Genomic DNA, 22,061 nt, shown 5'->3' on the forward strand with positions numbered 1-22,061 from the left:
AAGTGTGACATGACCCCTGATAAATCCTTTCAATGCGTTCCACAGGACCCTGGGGTCATCGACCGTGCCAACATTGATCTGCAAGAATTCAGCTAGTTTACTCCTGAACTCAGAACAGAAATCATCGTTCTTTAATAAGGTTGAGTTAAAACGCCACCTGGGAGCTCTCGTGGAGAGCCTGCCAAAGGTTGCCATAAGGAAAATCCCCTTGTGGTCCGAGAGAGCCAGGGGAACCAATGAGACGTCGAAACTATCAAACATATTAGGGGACGCGAATGCATAGTCTATTCGAGAGAAGGTTTTGTGTCTGGCTGACAGGTGAGAGTAATCCTTGAGGGTGGGATTGGATATGCGTCATAGGTCTGCGAGCCCCGTGTCCTGGGCCCACATCCTGAGGGCCTTAGAGGACCGTTTTTGGTCGCTTGTTTCAGAGAACCCGGACCTATCCATCTCCGCATCCCAGCACGCATTAAAATCGCCACCCACAATGAGAGCGTATCCAGTAAGTTCCAACATATTCTTCGTGATTGTATTATAGAACGCTGAATCAAATGTGTTAGGGGCATACAATGCTATTATTGCCATCTTCCTATGAGAGAACTCAACTTTTGCTATAGTAATCCTTCCTTCCGTGTCCGACCACACATCCAGGACTTTGATATCAAGGTTACGTCTTGTAATTATGACGACTCCTTTTGTCTTATCATCGGCTGAGGATGAGGAGATAACGTGATATTGTCGATTTGCTAGCCTTGACACATCACCCACCAATAAATGCGTCTCACTAAGGAGAGCAATGTCAATATTTCTTCTCTTCAATAACCAAAGGACACTGGCACGCTTGTGTGGGGCGTTAAGACCCCCTGCGTTCCAAATTAAAATATTCAATTTAGCCATGGTCGAATTTGTCTAAATGCGTGTAGAACATACCAGTGCAGCCAGGCTGAGGACAGAGGCTCTGATCCAGGCGGGCCCAGACGGTCAATCCCAGGAGTTCAGAGGAGGAACAATTACACACATATAGGACAACAGTACATAAAACACAGAAAAATACCACCCCAGTTACAACCCCTCCTCCTTCTACTCTAAACCCTAACCCACCCGTCCTAATATTAACCCTCCTATACCCACTCTCCAATCCCCTCCCTATGCCCCATCCACTAAGGATGGTCATCTTCCTATCATTTCCCACTGGAATCATGGATCCAATAAGACGCTCTCCACTCCGACCCCCTCTCTAGATAAACCCCTGATTAAACCCCCACTAGTCCAATAAACACAAATAAAAATAAAAATTTAAATTCAATAAAGATATCGATCGAAAACCACCGTGAGCCTTGGCCCTAACATGAGACAACTATAATAGCCATTATTATATAATAACTCAACATCATCCCTGTAACCATCTACCTCCGAATCTGCGTATCAATGCCGCAATGTTATAGCATAAATGGATAAAGGAAAATTTAAAAAAAGAAATTAAATTAAAGCATACCAGCAGATAGTCTAAGGCAGGATCGGATCACAGTTAAATTGCGCAAACAGACGTAATTTAAACAGCAACAATAAAAAGAAAAGGGAAAAAGGGTTATGGTCAAGGTGCACGCATCTAACAGCCCCTCTGGTCAGGCACAAAGGCTGGAATGACATAATCCTATATATGAATAGAATTAAACACCTTCATTAACCCGGGGATAGTAATAAGCTATACCTGACACAACCTGTTATCATATATTGTATATATATATTCAACCGACCTTCTACTACTGGAGCCCAAAGCTCAAAACAGCCTGGATATAAAAAATTAAAGCATACAAGAAGTTAGTTAAGGACCCGATCACCGTTGAATTGTGCAAACCGATGTCACTTAAACAGCAACAACAACCAAAATACGTAAACATTAACGGGTCTCGAATGTCTCGGCGCGGGCGATAGACACAGCCTGCTATTTAGCCCGAGGCTATCGCGTAAGCTAGTGATGAATCCAGCTAGCACGCTAGAATCTGTTATGTACATTGTCCAGCTAGCTCGCTAGCTTTCATAGAGGCGACACACACGTACGACCATGAGGTCAGCATTAGCAAGTAACAGAAGTCATTGGGATGCCCCGCTAGCTTGGATGGGCAGTGGACAGTTAGCCTGTCTGGGCATGACAACAAGCATCTGTGAGTAGTCCGCCCTATCAATGTATTCAGGCCCACATCGCCAAGTCACTCACCCGACATAGTTATCAAGCTACAGTCTCGGCTATCCCCCCGAGATATTCCTCCGCTTTAGCCAACGACCAGAATGAACGACGATCCTCGCCCTTACACAGCACAGATAATCTCGCAGGGGCGAATAACGTAGGCCTCAGGCCTAGTTTCCATAGCCTGTCCATGACCACTTTGTATTCGCCTCTCTGTGCTTGAACCTCCGGCGTAAAGTCTTCGAAAATGGCCACTTTGTGATCGCCGAGACCTAGTTTACCCCTTCTGGCACGGGCCGACCGCATGATGAGCTCTCTCTGTTGTAGCCTGTTTAGCTTGACAATGATGGGCCTCGGCTCTTTGTTCACTCCAGGACTGGTCTTGCCCGCTCTGTAGACCGACTCGCATACGGGAGGGGTGGGGAGGACATCCTTCCCCAGTATTTTCTGCAACAATTCCGGCATGGTTTCCGAGAGACGCCCTCCCTCACTGCCCTCCGGTACACCAACAATCCTGATGTTGTAGCGTCTCTCCCGGGACTGCATTTCCACAATTACCGACTGTAGTTTGGCAACTTCAGCCTGCCTAGCCAGCAGGGAGCTCTCCAGACACGCCAGCCTCTCGCCCTGTAGTGAGGCCTCTATCGTTAGCGTGGCTAGTTCGTTAGCATTAGCCGTGGAGGCAGCATGTAGCGACTCCATCTTCTCTCTCAATGGATCGACCGCCAACCTAATTTCCTCTGTCATCTCTCGATGAAGGGTATCAAAAAATTCCGCCTGCACTTTTCTTTGTGTTTCAGCGAAGCGTACCTCAAAGTCTGCATGGAATTTGGTCATGACCGAGAGAACAGCTTCGCTTATCTCACTGCTACCGGGCGACGGCGAGGTTAGACCCGGTGGCAGTTTGCCGGCTGGAGTGCTCATGGATCTGGTCTCCACCACCGACATCGCAGAAAGTTGAAAAAAGTCGACGAAAGTAGGTGAAACTCGACGACTCAACAAGCAGACAAATAACAAATAAAAATAAAATAAAGACTAATGGGGAGAAAAGTGTATTTTGCACGATAGAAGGGAGCTCTCGTGAAACACGTCTCACTCCATGAACGCCTGGCTCCGCCGTTCCAGTTTCACACACTCTTTCATGAGTTGGACACACTCTTCAACAAACACACTCTTGAGCACGTAGTCCTGGCGATACCGAACGGGCAGCTGACCTCAGGTGCTCCTCTGGGGCCGGGTGGGTTCCACCCGGGGGGGTTCCACTTCCCCCACCTCCGACTCCGTGTTGGATTCTTCAGTGTCCGTTGGCGGGTCATGGACCACAGCCTCGCCCTCCGGGGCCATCGGTGGACCGCCAGCGGCCTCCTCTTCGTCTCCGCCTCCGCCGTCTTCCCCATCCTCACCTGAGGGGGTCGACTCCACCTCTGACTCGGCGTTCGCTGCCTCTTCAGGGGCGTCCCGCAGGGTCCCGGGGTGGTTACACGCCCTAGGATGCGGTTCCCGCCGGTACCCGAAAGCACCCCCGATGTCTGATTCGGACGAGCTCCGCGGTGCCACAGGGATCTGTCGAGGGGCCCTCGCCCGCGCTTCCGGGTCGGAGGCCGGGAAGGGACAGGTCTTGAGCTGGTCTCGATGCACGGTCCTTTCTGGACCCCCTGCTTCGGGCCTGACTGTGAACACGGGTGTCCCCTCGTGGCTCTGCTTCACCACCACATAAGACGTAGGCTCCCACTTGTCCTGTATCTTATTACGGCCCCGGATTCGGTGGTCGCGTATCAGGACCCGGTCTCCGGCCCGCAGGAGTGCACCTCTGCTCTTCCTGTCGTAAATCCTCTTGCGTCGATGAGACGCCTGCTTCGCCGTGGCCTCGGCGGCCTCCGCGGCGGCCTTTAGTCGCTCGTGGTGACTCTGTACCCACTCGTCCAGGTCCTCCGCCCCCTCCTCAATGACGTCTCTGCCCCCCAGGATATCTCGGGGCATTCTGGCGTCTCTTCTGAAAAGCAAGTAGAAGGGGGAGTATCCCGTGGAGGAGTGCACGTGGCAGTTGTACGTAAGTACCAACTCGGGTAGGTGTTCCTTCCAGTCCCGCTTCTTCTCTGCGGGCAGACTACGCAGCATGTCATGCATAGTCCGATTGAACCTCTCACATTGCCCATTCCCCTGGGGATGGTAAGGCGTGGTGCGGCTCTTGGAGATTCCATACAATCGGCAGAGCTCCTTGATGACGCTCAACTCTAAATTTCGCCCTTGGTCGGCATGGAGTCGGGCAGGGCAGCCGTAATACACTAACCAGTACTTGATGATGGCGGCGGCGGTGGTCTTTGCAGTCTGATCTTTGGTCGGTATGGCAATAGTGAATCTGGTGAACATATCCGTCAGCACCATTACGTTCTCGTAGCCACCCACCGATCTTTCCAACACGGTAAAGTCCATGGCAAGGACCTCCATGGGTGCCGTCACGTTAGTGCAGGTCATCAGGGCCTGGGCTTTAGGGAACACGTCCTGCGCTAATGCACATCACTTGCATTGCTGCACCCATTTCTTCACCTCCTCTGCCATTCCGATCCAATAATAACTTCGCCTCATCAGATCCACCGTCCCTCGTCCCCCGTAGTGTCCCCCATCCTCATGTTGGGTCTCGTAGATCCTCCGTCGCAGGGCCGTGGGCACCACCAGCTGCAGAACCTCCTCCCCGTCGCGGGGATCACTGACGCGTCGGAACAGTACTTGTTGGTACAGACGGAACCGCTCCCACTGCCCGTATAACTTGCGGAGTTTCGGATCTCCTTCTTTCAACTGTACTTTAGTGGGAGGGACTCCCTGTGCCACCGCCCGCCACACCGGACCCAACTCGGGATCGTCCGCCTGCAGCTGCCGTAGTTCCGCCCCCAGCTGTACCCGCTGTTCCCCTTCTGTGCCGCTATCTGTCGTGCGCTGACACTCGGGACCTCCCACGTCTCTGTCGGTCTCTCGGGACCCAGCAGGGCCCGTACTTCCTCCGCTGGGACCACGATGTAGCCATCGCGGGCGACTGGGGCGGGGCCGCACAATGGGGTGGTCCGTTCCGGTAGACCCTGACGGGTGTGAGTGCCGGTCGCGGGTATTGTTAGGAAGTCTTTCTCTGTGTCTTCCACTTCAGGCTCTGACCGCATCGGCATGCGAGACAGGGCGTCGGCGTTCTGGTTGAGTCGCCCAGGCTTGTATTGTACCACAAAGTCGTACTCCGCGAGCTGAGCGTTCCAACGCTGCTCCACGGCTCCCAGGTTGGCCGTGCCGAGGTGCTTCAGCGGGTTGTGGTCGGTGATCACGGTGAACTGGGCATACATCAAGAGGTCTCTGAACTTCTCAGTGACCGCCCACTTCAGGGCGAGGAGTTCCAGCTTGAACGCACTATAATTTTGGTCATTCCTTTCGGACCCACGCATGCCTCGGCTCGCAAAGGCGATGACTCGCTCCACGCCCTCTTGTTTCTGACTTAGTACCGCTCCCAGTCCCAAGTAACTCCCATCTGTGGTCACTATGAAGGGGAGCTGGAGGTCGGGGTAGGCCAGCACCGGGGGTGTCAAGAGGCACTTCCGCAGATGGTCGAAGGCCGTCTGACACTGCGGAGTCCACTTGAAGGCCTCGGGCCGGCCTTTGGCGAACCCCTTTTTTTCTTTCCCCATCAGGGCGTGCAGTGGTTGGGCCACCTGGGCGAAGCGGGGCACGAACCGCCGATAATAGGACAGGAACCCGATCACCTGCCTTACTTCCTTCGCTGAGCGTGGCGCCGGCCAGTCCTCCAACGCCTTCACTTTGTCTGTGTCGACCTGTATGCCTGCTGCGGAGACGATGTGCCCCAAGAACTTGACCTCGGTCTTCAGAAGGAAGCACTTTTGGGGCTTGAGTTTGAGCCCATGCTCCCGAAGCCGTCCAAACACCAGGTCCAACTTCTGACAGTGGCTCTCGAAGTCACTGGCGAACACTAAGACGTCGTCTAGATAGACAAGCAGGACGTCGAACGCCAGGTCCCCCAGCACGGCGGTCATCAACCGCTGGAATGTCGCGGGTGCGTTACACAGGCCGAAGGGCATACGGGTCCACTGGTAGAGGCCGAAGGGCGTCGTGACGGCCGTCTTCTCTTGATCTTCTTCTTTCACCGCCACCTGGAAGTAGCCGGCGGTGAGGTCAAGCGAGGAGAAGATCTTGGCCTGCCCCAAGGCATCTAGGGACTCCTCGATTACGAGGTAAGGGATACGCATCCCGGTGCGTCACGTTATTGAGGCGACGGTAGTCACAGCAGAACCGCACGGAGCCGTCCTTCTTTATGACGATCACGGCTGGAGACGCCCACGGACTGCAGCTCTCTACCAGAACACCCTGATCTACCAGGTCTTGTACGTGCCGCTTTACCTCTTACATGACCGTGGTCGTGTAACCATAGTCCCGGTCGTCTATGGAGAACACCGCCTTGTGTTTCTCCAATACTTGGTTTAGCCGGCTCACTTGGGCCGGTGTGAGATCCTGCAGGTTCGCCTGTACGGCCACGGCGAGCCCTCGGGTCCTCCTGTGCAGCTCCACCTCTGGCGGGCTGTCTCGAGTCTCAATCGCCGTCACTCGGACGCCTCTGTCTACTTCTTCCACGGTCACCCTCTCTTTAGGCCTTACCTGACGGGGGCAGTGGAGCTCCACCAGCCTGGACCGGGGTCTGAGCACCATCTCGACATTGGTCGGGTTCAACACCCGCACAGGCACTCTTCCCTGTCGGGCGTATGCCACCACGTTCGCCACCAGTAGTCCGGGGGGCAGGTTGGCACTCGGTGTGTTCTCTAGCATCACGGGACGCCGCATCCCCGCCGTCGTCTCACAGCGGCCTGAGACGATCACTTCGCTGTGTGGGGGGATGACCACCGGCTCTCTGCCGGCACCTTGACGTACCCCATCCTTCCCGGGGCGGTACACTCTCGGGCTTCTTGGGCCATGGCGGCGACCACACGGCGGATGGCGATGCTTCTAGCGTCGACACGTCTTCGGCTCGCCGGCCGCATCCCCTTGATCCCCTTGAACAGGCCGTCTACCCCGCCGAGCACGTTCATGCCCAGAAGTCCCTGGACGGCGTCTCCTGGGGCCACTCGGGCGGGATCGTCTTTTAGTATGAATATGCATTTCCCCGTAAATGTCATATCTAGGCACTTCACCTCGGCGTAGAGACACCCCACCACTGGGATTTCCAACCCGTTGGCGGCGATGAGGGTGATCCAGTTGGAGGGGGTCAACCTCGACCGCGGGAAGTGTCTTCGGAAGTGGCTTTCGTTCATGGTGGTGACTTTGGCGCCGGTGTCGAAGAGGCAGCGGGTCTCGACCCCGTCGATCTGGACGTCTAGGGTGAGGCATTCCCCGTGCACGTCTTGCGTCTCGGTGCCCTCCGCGGCCGAGTCGGCGACTCCGGTTACGACGGCGTCGACTGTCCTTCGTGGTCCGGGTCGGTACCCTGACGGGCCCGGAGCTTCGGGGGTGGGAGTAGAGGCGGGCCGTGGCTCGCTGGCCGAGCGAGGGCAATCCCTGCTGATGTGGCCCGGCTGATTGCAGGCATAGCAGATCAGCCTGCCCTCTTCGTCTCGGCGGGTTGGTTCCCGCGTGGCGGCGGTCGCGTCGTCTCGGCGTCGCCATCCGGTGGCGCCTCTCCGGGGCGCGTCACGTTCCTGTTGGAAGGCCTGGAATAGTTGCTCCTGGCGCGCACCTAGCCGCTCCAGTCCTGCCTTGAGCTGCCTAATAGTCTCCTGCAGCGTGTCAACGCTCAGCAGGGTCTCTTGTCCCTCCACGGCCACGGCGTGGACTAAGCCCCGGGGGGGACCCTTATTGGAGGGGAAGACCAGCTCGTCCTCCGACCAATCAACCGCCGCCTTCAGCACCTGGGGAAACGGCCGCATCCCGTCCTCCCTCATGTACTTCCGCATTTCTCGCCTCAGGGCCTCGTCTCGGAGGCCCACCACGAACCGCTCCTGCAGCAGGGCGTGACCTGTGCAGGCGCCCAACGTCGTAGGCGACGGATCCTCTCCTGTAAGTCATAAGCGAACTGGCGCACAGTCTCGCCGGCGGCCTGTCTTCGGTCAAAGAACTCCCCCAGGCGAATACAGACCGGGACCTTGTCCCCATAGGTTTCCTCGAGTATCTTGAACAAGGCTTCCGTGTCGGGGACGGTTCCCTCCGTCAGGAAGCGTACCGTCTGCTTTGCCTCGCCTTTGAGGTGGATCTGTACGACCTCCGCTTGTTCCTCCGCGGGCACTCGACTGGCACAGAGATGGGTCCTCATTGCCTGGATCCAGTCTTCCACAGGCAGTTCCCCCCTCTCTTTTTCACCTCCGAACTCGCTGCACTTCCGCTCTCGTTGGATGTACACCACCGGGAGGGGCGCTGGAGGGAGCCGTTGGATCATGGCCTGCGCCAAGGCAAGCGACTCTTGGCGTCTGGCCTGCTCCAGCTGTTCGTGCTGGGTCTTCATCTGTGCGGTCAATTTCTCCACGGTTTCGGCCTCCTCCTTCTTTACCTCGGTGGCGGCGTCCTGGCCGTCTTGTTGCTCCTTTAGGGCCGCCTGAGTGTAGCGCTTCTCTTGGAATCCCTGTTCGGTCAACTCCTTCATCGCTTCGGCTTGCTGATTTAGTAGTGCCGCCTGAGTCCGACACTCCTCTTGCAGCTCCTCAAACTTCGCCGCCCTCTCCTGCGCGGCATGGGTCTCCTCTCGTTGCTCCTGTAGGGCCGCCTGAGTGTAGCGCTTCTCTTGGAGTGCCTGTTCGGTCGACTCCTTCATCGCTGCGGCTTGTTGCTTTAGTAGTGCCGCCTGAGTCCGACACTCCTCCTGCAGCTCCTCAAACTTCGCCGCCATCTCCTGCGCGGCGTGGGTCTCCTCTTCGGACATCGTGGGTCTCTCTACGGGTCCCGGTCAAGGGAGTAAGTTAGGATGTTGATCCTGTTCGTGACGCCAAATGTAGCAGGGTGGATTATCCCTGCTTGGTGGGAACGGTTGCTGGCAGTCACGAGGTAGCTGGACACAGTAGAGCTCCGTCTGACTGCACCCTCGTCTTTGGGCCTGGAGCGTCAACATGGGGCCCGGTAGTGGGAGTGAATGGGGCCCGGGATTTACCAACCTGGTTTGGTACTCTGGTCTTCCTCGCCTCTCCGGGGCGGTCAGCAGTACTCCCCAACTCGCTCTCACTTCCCTGATTACCTCCGTTAACCCTCCCACACCTAGTGACTGATATGCATAAATAGATTCGTTCCTCCCGCAAGCAGTACCCTCCCTTGATGACCTCTAGAAACCTTATAATGAAAAGGGGAGAGTTGGGTAGGAAGGGGTTAATCATATATACGTTACCCACACCAAAATAGTTAATACTGGGCACAGGAATGGACACGCACACAGAACCCCATTTAAGTCTTTATATTAATTGTACTGTTCAGTTACAATGATTTAATAGGAGTGGTCGAATGGACTGAAGTCCTACTATAGCTCCGTGTGTAACTCAATACCTTATAGACACGCATATTATACACCCACCTCTGGGTTAGTATCAGGGATAATATACTTCAATGTGTTTGACTTATCACCCACGTCTGGGTCGGTACCCGGTATAGTACCTCTATCAGGCTTTAATTATATGGCAAGAATAATACCTCCCTAAGGCTTTACTTATGATGCACCAGGTCTGTAACCTCCCCACAGGGAAAGGATTAATTAAATGGGAATTATTATTAAAGAACCAACACGTTATCACACTCAAAGGAAACCAAAAATGTGGGCCCACTGTACCAGAACAACAGTCCTATGCTAATGCCGGCATGTAATGTTTATGGGGTACCCCTATGAACTGTAGTTAGCAACGTTAGCTTCACCCGTAGGCCGCACCACACTGTGTACTGTGTAATAGCTCCGGAGCATCGAAGCTCTTATTGTACTCAACCAAGATGGCGGCCTCGCTGCGCCACCACCGTCCAGGTAGCAAGATGGCGTCGAACGCTCTCGTCGCGGGCGCTAGCAAGCGGGGCTGGAGCAGAGGGCAGTAGCTGGCTGAGAGCGTGTGCTGGGTGATGGCGACCTCTGCTGGACGGAAGAACTCCCGTGCTGGGCTGTCGACCGCCGGAGCAGAGCAGACGTCGAAATGCCGGTGAATGCTGGTTGTTGACAGCCGGCGCTGGGTTGACGCGCAGCCATACACTTCTCTACCTTAAACTGAAGCTACTATCTGGGTCCCCAAACAGCCCACCTGCTACACGGTTATACTGTTGCGCAACGGGGCTGGCTACACCACCGGTCGTCTTCAGCGCCCCGCGCTCGGTGTACACTGGAGTCAATATAGCCGTTAGCAGCATGCTACTTATACCGCACACACTGCTACTATAACACGCTACCTATGGACGTTAGTCCTTGGGTTCAGTTTCTCTTACTCACGCACTATCACGGGTCCTTCTAGGATAACCCGTCATATACTCAAGTTCAATACGTTCGCCCGTGTGGTCCACCACGGGTGCTCCGTCGAGACACGTCTGATCACATCCAAGTCCGAACTCGAAGAGGCTCGTTCTTCCCCCTTCCGTCTCCATTCTTGCTTCCTTCCCCATCTCTCTCGTACGCTCTCTGCCTGCCACCGCCCCCTGCTGGTACCGCCAACTAGTCACACAGGGAAAACTGGGTGATAGAATATGATCCAGTGATACTGTTTATAATCCATATTCCAGCCGGTAGAAGAAGGAGGAGCCCGCGTCATTGTTCGAGGGAATATTAATGGAAACTAGTTAGTATGTCTTGGTGCACCAGGGGAGATAAAAGGCAAGTCAGCACTTCTGAACAATAGCCATATTTTCAGGGTGCTACACTAGGATGGCTTAGAGTAGACGACAGAGTACAGCAACTTGCAATGGGCCTGGTCTACAAGATACACTACACTACCAAGGTACCCATGTACATGTCAAAATACTTCCCAAAGGTCAGTGAATACCACGATCACAACACCAGAGGGAGCTCCACAAATCATGTTAAACCCAGATTTGGCTCAAACAAGGGACTAAACACGTTTCGCAATTATGCCACATCAATGTGGAACGCCCTACCCAAAGCTGTAAAGGAATGTGAATCACTACCCACTTTCAAAAGCACTCTCAAAGAACACCTACGGGAGACTGCAATTCGAAACTGGCCCCCACAAAGGTCCTAACCCAGTTGTACAGAAAACTACCAAGTATGGCTTTCTCAGTATTCCAATGTACAGTGTGTGTCCCCCAACCCCCCCCCCCCCCCCCCCCCCCCCCCAACCCCACCTACCCAACCTCCTCCAATGTACAGTTTCTACGTCAAATGTATATACACTCTTTTCTGGACACTTTTTGTATCACAAACAGTACTGTATTTCATAAATGCATACATGTAGCAGTACTGTCTATCTGTATGTCACGTGTGTCATATATGTTATGATGAATTGAAAATGGGGGACCCTGATGTAAACAAGACGAAAGACTTTCTCTGGTCTGCATCCCCTTAACAATTGTATGTATTGAGCTGTACTGTACTGTACCCATTCTGCAATCTGTTAATAAAGTTTTCAATCAATCATTCAATCAATCAATCAAACAATCAGGAACTGGGTTTGGATCGCTTCTATCTCAGAGAGTGCCGTCAATCCGTCATGGTTCTTTTACCCTTCTTCTCAACCTCCTACTGTACTTGTGTGAGCTGGCTTTTTCTTCTCTCACATACGCCAAGAACAAGACACGCACACTGCTGGCAGTGGAAGAGGACCTGCGTGTGGCGCTGTCCACTATCTTTCCCCGCATAAAGAGACTGCTCACAAAAGCAGGCGCACGTGTCCCACTAAAATGTGCACAACATAACTTTTTTTTTTTTAATGAAAGCTTGACTGAGCTAATGCATTCTTGCCATTATCATGCCCATGCATGAACGTCAATTACTGTTATTATACTCATTGGATAAATACATTTTGGTCAAATGTATACATGCATGTCTCATTCACGTTTGTTTGTTGGTTGTTATTACATTTTTTACAAGGCATTATTTTCAGCCAAAACAAAATAACATAAATATTCATAATATTGTTCATCAATAATTAAAATTAATGGTGTTGAAATTTCATTGTTATAGTCTTGTTTTTTCAGTTTTACAGGAATATGATTATTTGTTCAATGGATTTGAACTCTTGATTGCAATTGTAGTAACTCACTTAGCAGTTAACAGTTTTAAACAGATTTCGAAACCAACCAATTCATCATGATTCGTTTTTAGTTTAAGCTCTGATACATGTTTGAACTCTTCGAGGAGTTGGGGTGCCTTGGGGAAGGAGGAAAGATTCAGGGGTGCATTGGTTCAAAAAGGTTTGGGAACCTCTGATGTATTGGACAATAATGCATCTGTTTGGTTGTTTGTTTTAACACATGGTGGCGCTGGCGCATTGCATGTGTACTGCGTTCCTATGCCATTGTTTAGGGAAAGTCCTGAGTTATGTTATGTACAGTAGGGTGACAAATTAAGGAAAAAAACTACAAAGTGTAGTAAGGTGTTAGACCACAAGCCACCAGAACAAGTCTCTGGAACTCTACTGTAAAGATATAACTCTACTGGAGGGATGGAACTCTACTTCAGAGATATAACTCTAATGGAGGGATGGAACTCTACTGTAGAGATATAACTCTAATGGAGGGATGGAACTCTACTGGAAGGATGGAACTCTACTGTAGAGATATAACTCTACTGGAAGGATGGAACTCTACTGTAGAGATATAACTCTAATGGAGGGATGGAACTCTACTGGAAGGATGGAACTCTACTGTAGAGATATAACTCTACTGGAAGGATGGAACACTACTGTAGAGATATAACTCTACTGGAGGGATGGGGCGGCTACGTGGCGTAGTGGGCAAGACGCTCGCCACGAATGCGGAGATGCTGGGATCGCCTGTTCGATCCCAGCGCTCCACATTGCTTTCAGTTTAGCTGGTCGTCCGTACAATACACATTGGCCGTATTAGGGGGTGGGAAACTGATGGGTGGGGATCGGGCGTTGTGGACAGCGACTCCTACAGGTCGGTTGGTGCGCCTGCGCAGTAGAATCAGGAAGTGTCGGGGGCAGCGTGAGCCTCCCACGCGTTACTCCTCGCCACTGAGAGATCGAGCTGCGCAGGTGAAAAGATGCGACTGCTGTTACCTCAAGTACCGGAGGGGACTTGTGCTATGTATGACTTAGTCCACATTGCAGCCGGCTTGTGGGAGGCAAGAAACAGCGTTCGTGACAGGGGAGGGTTGAATTGGATGATACGAAATTGGGATGGGAGAAAATATAGAAAATGGGAGAAAAAGTGGATACAAAAAAAAAAAAAACTCTACTGGAGGGATGGAACTCTACTGGAAGGATGGTACTCTACTGTAACTACTGGAGGGATGGAACTCTACTGTAGAGATATAACTCTAATGGAGGGCTGGAACTCTATTGGAAGGATGGAACTCTACTGTAGAGATATAACTCTACTGGAAGGATGGAACTCTACTGTAGAGATATAACTATACTGGAGGGATGGAACATACTGGAAGGATGGAACTCTACTTCAGAGATATAACTCTAATGGAAGGATGGAACTCTACTGGAAGGATGGAACTCTACTGTAACTACTGGAGGGATGGAACTCTACTGTAGAGATATAACTCTAATGGAGGGCTGGAACTCTATTGGAAGGATGGAACTCTACTGTAGAGATATAACTCTACTGGAAGGATGGAACTCTACTGTAGAGATATAACTCTACTGGAGGGATGGAACATACTGGAAGGATGGAACTCTACTTCAGAGATATAACTCTAATGGAAGGATGGAACTCTGTAGAGATATAACTACTGGAGGGATGGAACTCTACTGGAGGGATGGAACTACTGGAGGGATGGAACTCTACTGTAGAGATATAACTCTAATGGAGGGATGGAACTCTACTGGAGGTGGAGGGATGGAACACCATTTTTCCAAAAGATATTCCCTCATTTGGTGTTTTGTTGATGTTGATTTGGTGTTTTTGTTGATGAAGCCTCTTTTTCTCATATAAAATAACACATCTTCATAGACACTGTGTAGTATTTTCACATTAATTGCTGTGGCTTTATTGTTTTAAAATCCCAATAATGTTGTGTGTCCACCAGACCCGTGAACATAACTATAGTAACAAAAACGTGAACACCATACAAGTTAAACGACCAACAAGCTACTGCAAAAATGTAGTTAAACTACTAGTAGATGTAGTGAAGCTCCCCTACACTGGAAATCTGTAGCTGTAATCTGTTAGTTCGGCCTGGATATATATTTAAAGATCATTGAGTTGCCCTCATTTGAAATTATGTTGGGATCCAAAGACAAAATTTAAATAACAATACAAAACACAGTAAAATAAATAGATAAATAAAAAATAACAGAAATGATAATCAGTTCCATACTGAAACAAAGTCAGACAAGAACATAGATACCAATTTCCTCTCTGTTCAGTAGAAAGCTATCCGGTTGCAAGCTAGCCTAGCTTAGCACAAATTAATGGAAGCGGATATGGACCACTAACCTATGTTTAAAACTCAGGGAGAGGTGTTTTTGGCCAACAGCTATGCTTGCTCCGGTCAATGGTCTCTAACAACACCCTCTCAAGACCCCTCCGCTCTACATCCTCTGGCCGCCTCAGACCCACTCCTATCCCAGCTCCCGGAGGGTCATCAAAGAGAAGCCGCCTATTCTCGGTCCTCGCTCCACAATGGTGGATCGAACTTCCCACCAGTTAGGACAGCCGAAACCCAACCAATCTTTCGCCGTCGACTAAAAACAGACTTCTTCAATCAATATCTGAAATTAATAAGAAAAAGAAAAGAAAAACATCTTACTGTCTTATACACTATCATGCACTCTTCCTACTATACTAATGTGTCTTTACTACTATGCACTCATCACTACAGCACCCAAGTTTCAGCACTGTTTGATGAACATTGTTACTCAGTTGTAAGAATTCTACCCTTCCTGCTGACTTGTCGTACAGAACTTGTAAGTCGACCGCTTTGGATAAAAGTGTCAGCTAAATTACAAAATTTAAAAATGTCAAATGTAGCTGGTCTGTATCCCCTTCCATTAATTTGTGCTAAACTAGGCTAGCTTGCAGCCTGATAGCTTTCTACTGAACGCACAGAAAGGAAATCGGTATCTATCTCCTTGTCTGACTTTGTTTCAGTATGAAATAGTTTTAACTGATTATTATCTCTTTAAATGTTTTATTTATCTATTAATTTGACTAAAATGCACTGGGCAGCTCCTAGTGGTCAACAGTGTCATACTGTGGTTGTACTGGGGAGCTCCTAGTGGTCAACAGTGTCATACTGTGGTTGTACTGGGCAGCTCCTAGTGGTCAACAATGTCATACTGTGGTTGTACTGGGCAGTTCCCAGATGAAAATGTGTGGAACTGTGTGAGTGTGAAGCAGGGTGTTGCTAGATAAGACCTGAACCAGTCTTACAGAGGTTGAAAATAAAATAATCGTCTCACCACACAGAATAATCAGCCCACTGGACACAGCTGTGCTTCCATAATGTAGCTTTATTAGAATATGTAGTAGAGTAGTGCTATAACTCACTAGAGCGCTCTTCCATTCAACGTTTAATGGACATACTGATGCTCTCTGGAATTAAATAAATCCTCAAAAAGCAATGTCAAAAGAAAAAGAAAATTCTACCTAATATTTATATTACTAATTACAGAATTCATTTTTCAAGTCACAAGATTTTATGTAGCATTTTTAGAAAAGATCTCGCTGTGGTCTCTGGTCAGACAAAACAATGGGTCATAATAAATACACTTATTTTTTTTTATCTTTGTTTAGTTGAGTTCCAAAAATCTGAGAAATCCACCCTAAAACACAATTCATGTAAATTCAATGATTTTGTTCTGTTTGGTCTAGAGCTGCTCCGTCGTTATTCCTCCCTTAACGGGTGGCATCACAGGAAACACACCAACCCTACGATATCATCTATGATGTTACCCACTCACGGAATGTTACAGGAGACTGACTTGATGGATTTTGTCACATCGCCCAGGGTGGTGTCTAGATCCTGTCACCTGGAAAGACGTTGTCAAATGCATTTTTAATTTGTATAGGTACCAGTAATGGTTAGGTTTACTGGTAAGTTAAGGGGATATGTGTGTAACCAGTACTGGGAATGGTTATGTTTACTGGTACGTTAAGGGGATATGTGTATAATGATGAGTTACAGCTTTGCAACTCGGCAAACATGATCACAGCTAATGTCCTTTCCGGGTGACAGGGTCTGGACACTATTTTCTGGAGTTAGGTTTAGTGGAGCAGCTCCATTCTGCTTCTCCAGATGACGTCAACTTTGAGTTTCAGTTCAGCTGGATTCTGGCTTTGGGAGAAACCAGTTCACACTCACTAATCATGAACCCACCTATCCAATATCATAGAAATTAATAACACATTCATTCAGTTACAGGATGGATTATATTTTTCCCAACTGAAGAACTGGAGCCCATCTGAGGGAGGTGAAAGATGAAGAATGAAGCCTGTTCTGTCAGGAGAACCTTGTAAATCCCCTATATAACCCCCTAGCTCCATGCCCCTGAGGAGCCAGTCGGAAGGCCAGAAAGAGGAGGGAGAGAGAGGGGGTGGAGGGGTATTCAGAGATTGACAACAGGGGGTGATGATTTGTGAGGGGGTGTGAGTGGGTGTCATCCTCCATTTTAATATGATGTCATGCATTAGCCATCCATGCTTGTATATTTTAAAGCTGCCATACTGCGACCCAACAGAGGCAGGTCCACGACCCGTCTTCAGCCACGCCCCAAAGTTTGAGCAGGGGTGGAGGGTGTGTGTGTGTGTGAGGGCTGTAGGGTGTGTGTGTGCGCGTGTGTGTGTGCGCGACGCGTGTGTGTGTGTGCATGTGAGGGCAGGGAGGGGTCAAGCCTAATTGGATTTGTGGTTTCCGGCATGGTAGCAGTGCTGGGCTGGTTGGTAACAGTTAGGTTTTGTTGGGTCCATGGGAGACTGGCTGTTTGCTTAGTGATCTGAACACGATTACCATTCCTACCAGAGCTGACACTGTCGCTGGGAGGAACGCTAAGTGCACGACAGTGTCTACTCCAATACCTTTAATACTGTGTACCTATGTGTATGTGTGTGTGTATGTGTGTGCATGTGTGTATTTGTGTGTGTCTGACTCTGTGTTTGTGTATGATGAGAGAGAGAGTGAGAGATAGATAAGAGACAGAGATGGAGAAAAGACTAATTGTGTGTGTGTGTATGTATTTGCATGCTTGTGCATGCGTGTGTCTACTGTCTGCACATACGTACATGTGTGAGTGTGTGTATGCAGGTGTGCATGCTTGTGTGTGTACACCTTCAGTGGTCTGTGAATGTGTGTGTATCTGATTATTGCGTCTTCAGATTTGTCCGCTCTGGGACCCGTTCTCAGAAAATAGTGTATTCAGGCTCCCAAAACGCGGTTCCGTGTGGACGAAAGGTGCATACGATAAAATACTTTGACGGATACAACCGGAATCGTCTTCGTCTGGACATGGCCTGAGTCACTGGGGGTTATGCGTGAGAGAGGTCAACCTAACGTACATACAACACACACACATCCCCTCCAACTCTCACTGGGACAGTTTGGTGGGTCATTAATGAAGGACCGTTTGTTGGGTCGTTAATGAAGGACAGTTTGTTGAGTCATTAATGAAGGACAGTTTGTTGAGTCATTAATGAAGGACAGTTTGTTGGATCGTTAATGAAGGACAGTTTGTTGGCGCGTTAATGAAGGACAGTTTGTTGGGTCGTCGTTAATGAAGGACAGTTTGGTGGGTCATTAATGAAGGACAGTTTGGTGGGTCGTTAATGAAGGACAGTTTGGTGGGTCATTAATGAAGGACAGTTTGGTGGGTCGTTAATGAAGGATAGTTTGGTAGGTCATTACAGTGGTGGTGGGTCATTAATGAAGGACGGTTTGGGTCATTAATGGAAGGACATCACATTGAGATACATAGAGATGATGTAGATGATGATGATGAAGTGGAACAGACCTCTTTGCGTCTCTTGCAGATGGACTGTGATTCTACTTCCTGTCATCACAATGTCATGTGACAAGTATTGTCATCATTTTGAATCAAAGGGAATTGCCTGCGTGAACTGCCTGTGGCGAAGACAAACCGTGTTTTCCTCTCTTGTTGTAATTTTGTCTATCTCACTGCATTGGGGTGAGATGTAAAAGCAACGCTATACAGGAGGATTATATGTTTAGCTAACTAGTTTATTTTTAAGAGCCCCGTTGCTAAACACTACAGGAGTGGATATTTAATCCCCCCCCCCCCACACACACTATGAGAACGCACTGAAGCTGGACATTCAAAAAACCCTGCCTTGTCAGAGAGAGATAAATCAATCTTAGGAGACCTCGTTGGAGGTAAAGAGCATGTGTGAAGCACAGATGAAACTAGTTTAATAACACATAGATTTTCTCATGCCATGGTTGACAGAGGGCACTATTTGGACAGATAAATTATGACACACATGAGAGGTCTATGGCAACGAGAGGAGGGAAACACAAAGTTTAGACTAGAGTCTGCTCTCAGTGTGGATAATGTTAGTGGGACCTTTTATTTGTATAGACATGGGGATCAGATATCTTATTAACATCTGTTACCAGTAGGGACCACATTTTCCTGAAAGTGATGAGCATTCTGAGCTAAAGTCATGTTTTTGGAGATTAATTGTTTTGGAGAAAATTTACCAGATTGGTCGCTATGGTAACAGCGTATCTGTCACCATTCATTCTACTGGGGGAAGAGCGTGTAACATGAGGGACACTGCCCACTTTGTCCAGACAGGAAGACGGACAACTGACAACCCACTCAATATAAACGACTGTAACGTGTCGTCTCAGGATATATGAAGTGTCTGAGTTTCCTCCACTCTGCTACAGTCTGACGTATATTGATGTCATGTCCAGTTAGAATCAGTGGTGTGACACATGCTCAGTGACATGTTGAACCAGATCTTTAGAAAAGTTCCTGGAGTGTCTGACATGTCCCTGTGGAAGTTCAGTGAGACTGTAGATCTTAACGAGACTGAGCACACGAAGCAGGCCAGAACAGACCAGAGCAGACCAGGGCAGACCAGGGCAGGCCAGAGCAGACCAGGGCAGACCAGAGCAGGCCAGGGCAGACCAGGGCAGACCAGGGCAGGCCAGAACAGACCAGAGCAGACCAGGGCAGACCAGGGCAGGCCAGAGCAGACCAGGGCAGGCCAGAGCAGGCCAGGGCAGACCAGAGCAGGCCAGGGCAGACCAGAGCAGACCAGAGCAGGCCAGGGCAGACCAGAGCAGACCAGAGCAGACCAGGACAGATGTCAGTAGACTACAGGGTTCTTTAAAAGCTAGAATGTCCCTGGTGTGTCTCTGTGTGCTTCAGAACAGATTGGTCTTGATAGCAGGGTTGGGTTTTCTGTGGAAGGAGGACAGGACACCAGCGAAAGGCCCACTCATACTGTCCGCAGGCTGCCAGGCCTTCAGCAGCTCTGGAGCCTGGGCAGAGGGTTGGGCCATGGCGGGATTAGAGGGTCCCAGGCTGGTCCAGCTCGGAGCCTTCAGCCCCTGGAGAACCGGGGAACCAGAGACGTTAACGTAGCCAACGTTAGCGGGGGCGGGGCTAGGGCTCAGACTGGCGGGGCTGCCCATGTTCCCGTTGGCCGAGCCAGGCAGGGAGGCGGTACTATCCGGGGTGGGGCTGCAGGTGGACTCTTTTGATTCGTCGTCGTCAGAGGAAGAGCGTGTCTCTCCGGACTTCTTCCCCGCCGTGCTGCTGCCGCTGCTGCTGCCGCTGCTGCCTGAGCTCCCGCTGCCAGACTTGGAGTTGGCCGCTCGCTCCTGCTTACGGAACTTAGCGCGCCTGTTCTGGAACCACACCTAGAGAGAGAGAGAGAGAGAGAGAGAGAGAGAGGGGGGGGGGCGACAGAAAAGGGCTATATGTGAGCTGTATTCTAAGTAAGGGATAATGTATAGCTACGAGGTCATTGTCGCAAAATAATTGACCGACACAGAGTTTAAAATACCGAGGCGCCTCGCCGAGGTGTTTTAAACGTCAGTGAAGGTCAATTATTTTCCGACAATGACCGAGTATAGGCTATACATTATCCCACTTATTACATGGCATTGACCAATCACAATCAAGCATTTCGGCGAATGTTAAAACGCCATGTAATAACTGCTGTTAATGCATGTCCTACTGGGTTTGATTAAAATACAACTGAAGTAAGTATCTGAGTATCAACTAAAGTATCTACTGAAGTATCTATCAACTAGTTAGAATCACATATTTGTTTACCAATAATGACATTTCTGAAGATGCAACAACTTGCTTTTTTTAAATACTAAATATCAATATCAATACAGTCTATTTTTTTCAAAATGGATACATAACACTCTTATCTTCATGTCCAGCCTATCTGGCCTAACAACGGAGTGGTGTGTGTAAAAATGGTTTCTAATAATAGTGGTTGGTGTAATTAAGCTGGAGCACTAAACAGTGTCAGTGATATGTTATTAATGTGTTATTATGGTGTGTTATTATGGTGCGTTATTATGGTGTGTTATTATGGTGTGTTAATAATGTGTTATTATGGTGTTATTATGGTGTGTTATTAATGTGTTATTATGACGTGTTTTTAATGCAATATTATGATGTGTTGTTGACGGGGTATGATGACATGTTATTAATGCTGTATCGTGACTAAACAGTGGTATTATGACGTGCTATTAATGTGATATGACGTGTTATTAATGTGTTGTTATGATAAACACATCTTCACCCATGGCTTCACACAGCGCTGGAGATCAGCTGGCCTCACTATGATACATATATACTAATTGGCATGGTACTTATGTTTGGGGTAAAAACAAGACAGATTATAGCATTAATAATTTTCAATGGTGGTATTTACTGTCACTGCCCACCATGCACCATTGACTAGACATATTGTGATGGTGCAGGCTATATTCTGTGCACATGATATGCTCTGCAATAATTTTATTTTAATACATGTGATTTATCCCACAACAGTGGAATTAATTTGGCTCCATACCATCACCGGAAAGTACATGATCTGAGTATCTGAAGTATTTAAAGTGTGTGTGTGTGTGCGTGTGTGTGTGTGCGTGTGTGTGCGTGTGCGTGTGTGTGTGTGTGGTTCTGTAGCTCAGGAATGGTACATCACATGCAGTCCAACAGACCCGAGCTCCTCCTAATATTATCATGTATTTGCTTGTGTTCAGTCTGCATGAAAATTAAGTAGCGCAAATGATGCCATGGCTTTATTTATATCCTCAATTACATCATATGTTAATTTATCATAAATTCAGTTCAGATACCTATATTATGCACTGGTCTCTTTTTAAGAGCACAATGAACAGCCACTGATAACGTAAACATTCATGCCATATTGATTATGTCGAGGTAGATTATGTTGTATTATGTTTTATTATGTTTTATCATGTCATATTCAGTAATTGTCTCTGAACCTTGCTCTTACCAACCTGCACTCGTGCCTCTGTCAGGTCGATCTTCAGCGCGAGCTCCTCTCGGGTGTAAATATCCGGGTAGTGCGTCTCGGCGAACACGCGCTCCAGCTCTTTCAGCTGGGAGCTCGTGAAGGTCGTCCTGATGCGGCGCTGCTTCCGCTTCTCGTTCAGACCGGAAGGGTCCGAGAAGAACTTATACGGAACTGCGGAGGGGATCAGTGTTGGTTATTTCAAACAAAGAAGAAGAATCCATCAATCGTTCATTTGATTAAATGACGCAGACAACTTTAAACA

At 49.3% G+C, this 22,061-nt stretch overlaps 1 protein-coding gene across 1 annotated transcript in view; it reads right to left on the reverse strand.

Annotated features, from left to right (window-relative positions):
• Positions 1-19,658: 19,658 nt before the first annotated feature.
• Positions 19,659-22,061, reverse strand: part of phox2a (paired like homeobox 2A) — a gene marked incomplete at both ends in the record, with an annotated part of 3,889 nt that continues 1,486 nt past the window's right edge. The window contains 2 exon segments of the mRNA XM_084314160.1: positions 19,659-20,156; positions 21,783-21,970. Of these exon segments, the coding sequence (XP_084170286.1) occupies positions 19,659-20,156; positions 21,783-21,970 (686 nt within the window).

The sequence above is a fragment of the Notolepis coatsorum genome, assembly GCF_963971535.1.
Source record: "Notolepis coatsorum genome assembly, chromosome: 1".
NCBI classification, from domain to species: Eukaryota; Metazoa; Chordata; class Actinopteri; order Aulopiformes; family Paralepididae; genus Notolepis; species Notolepis coatsorum.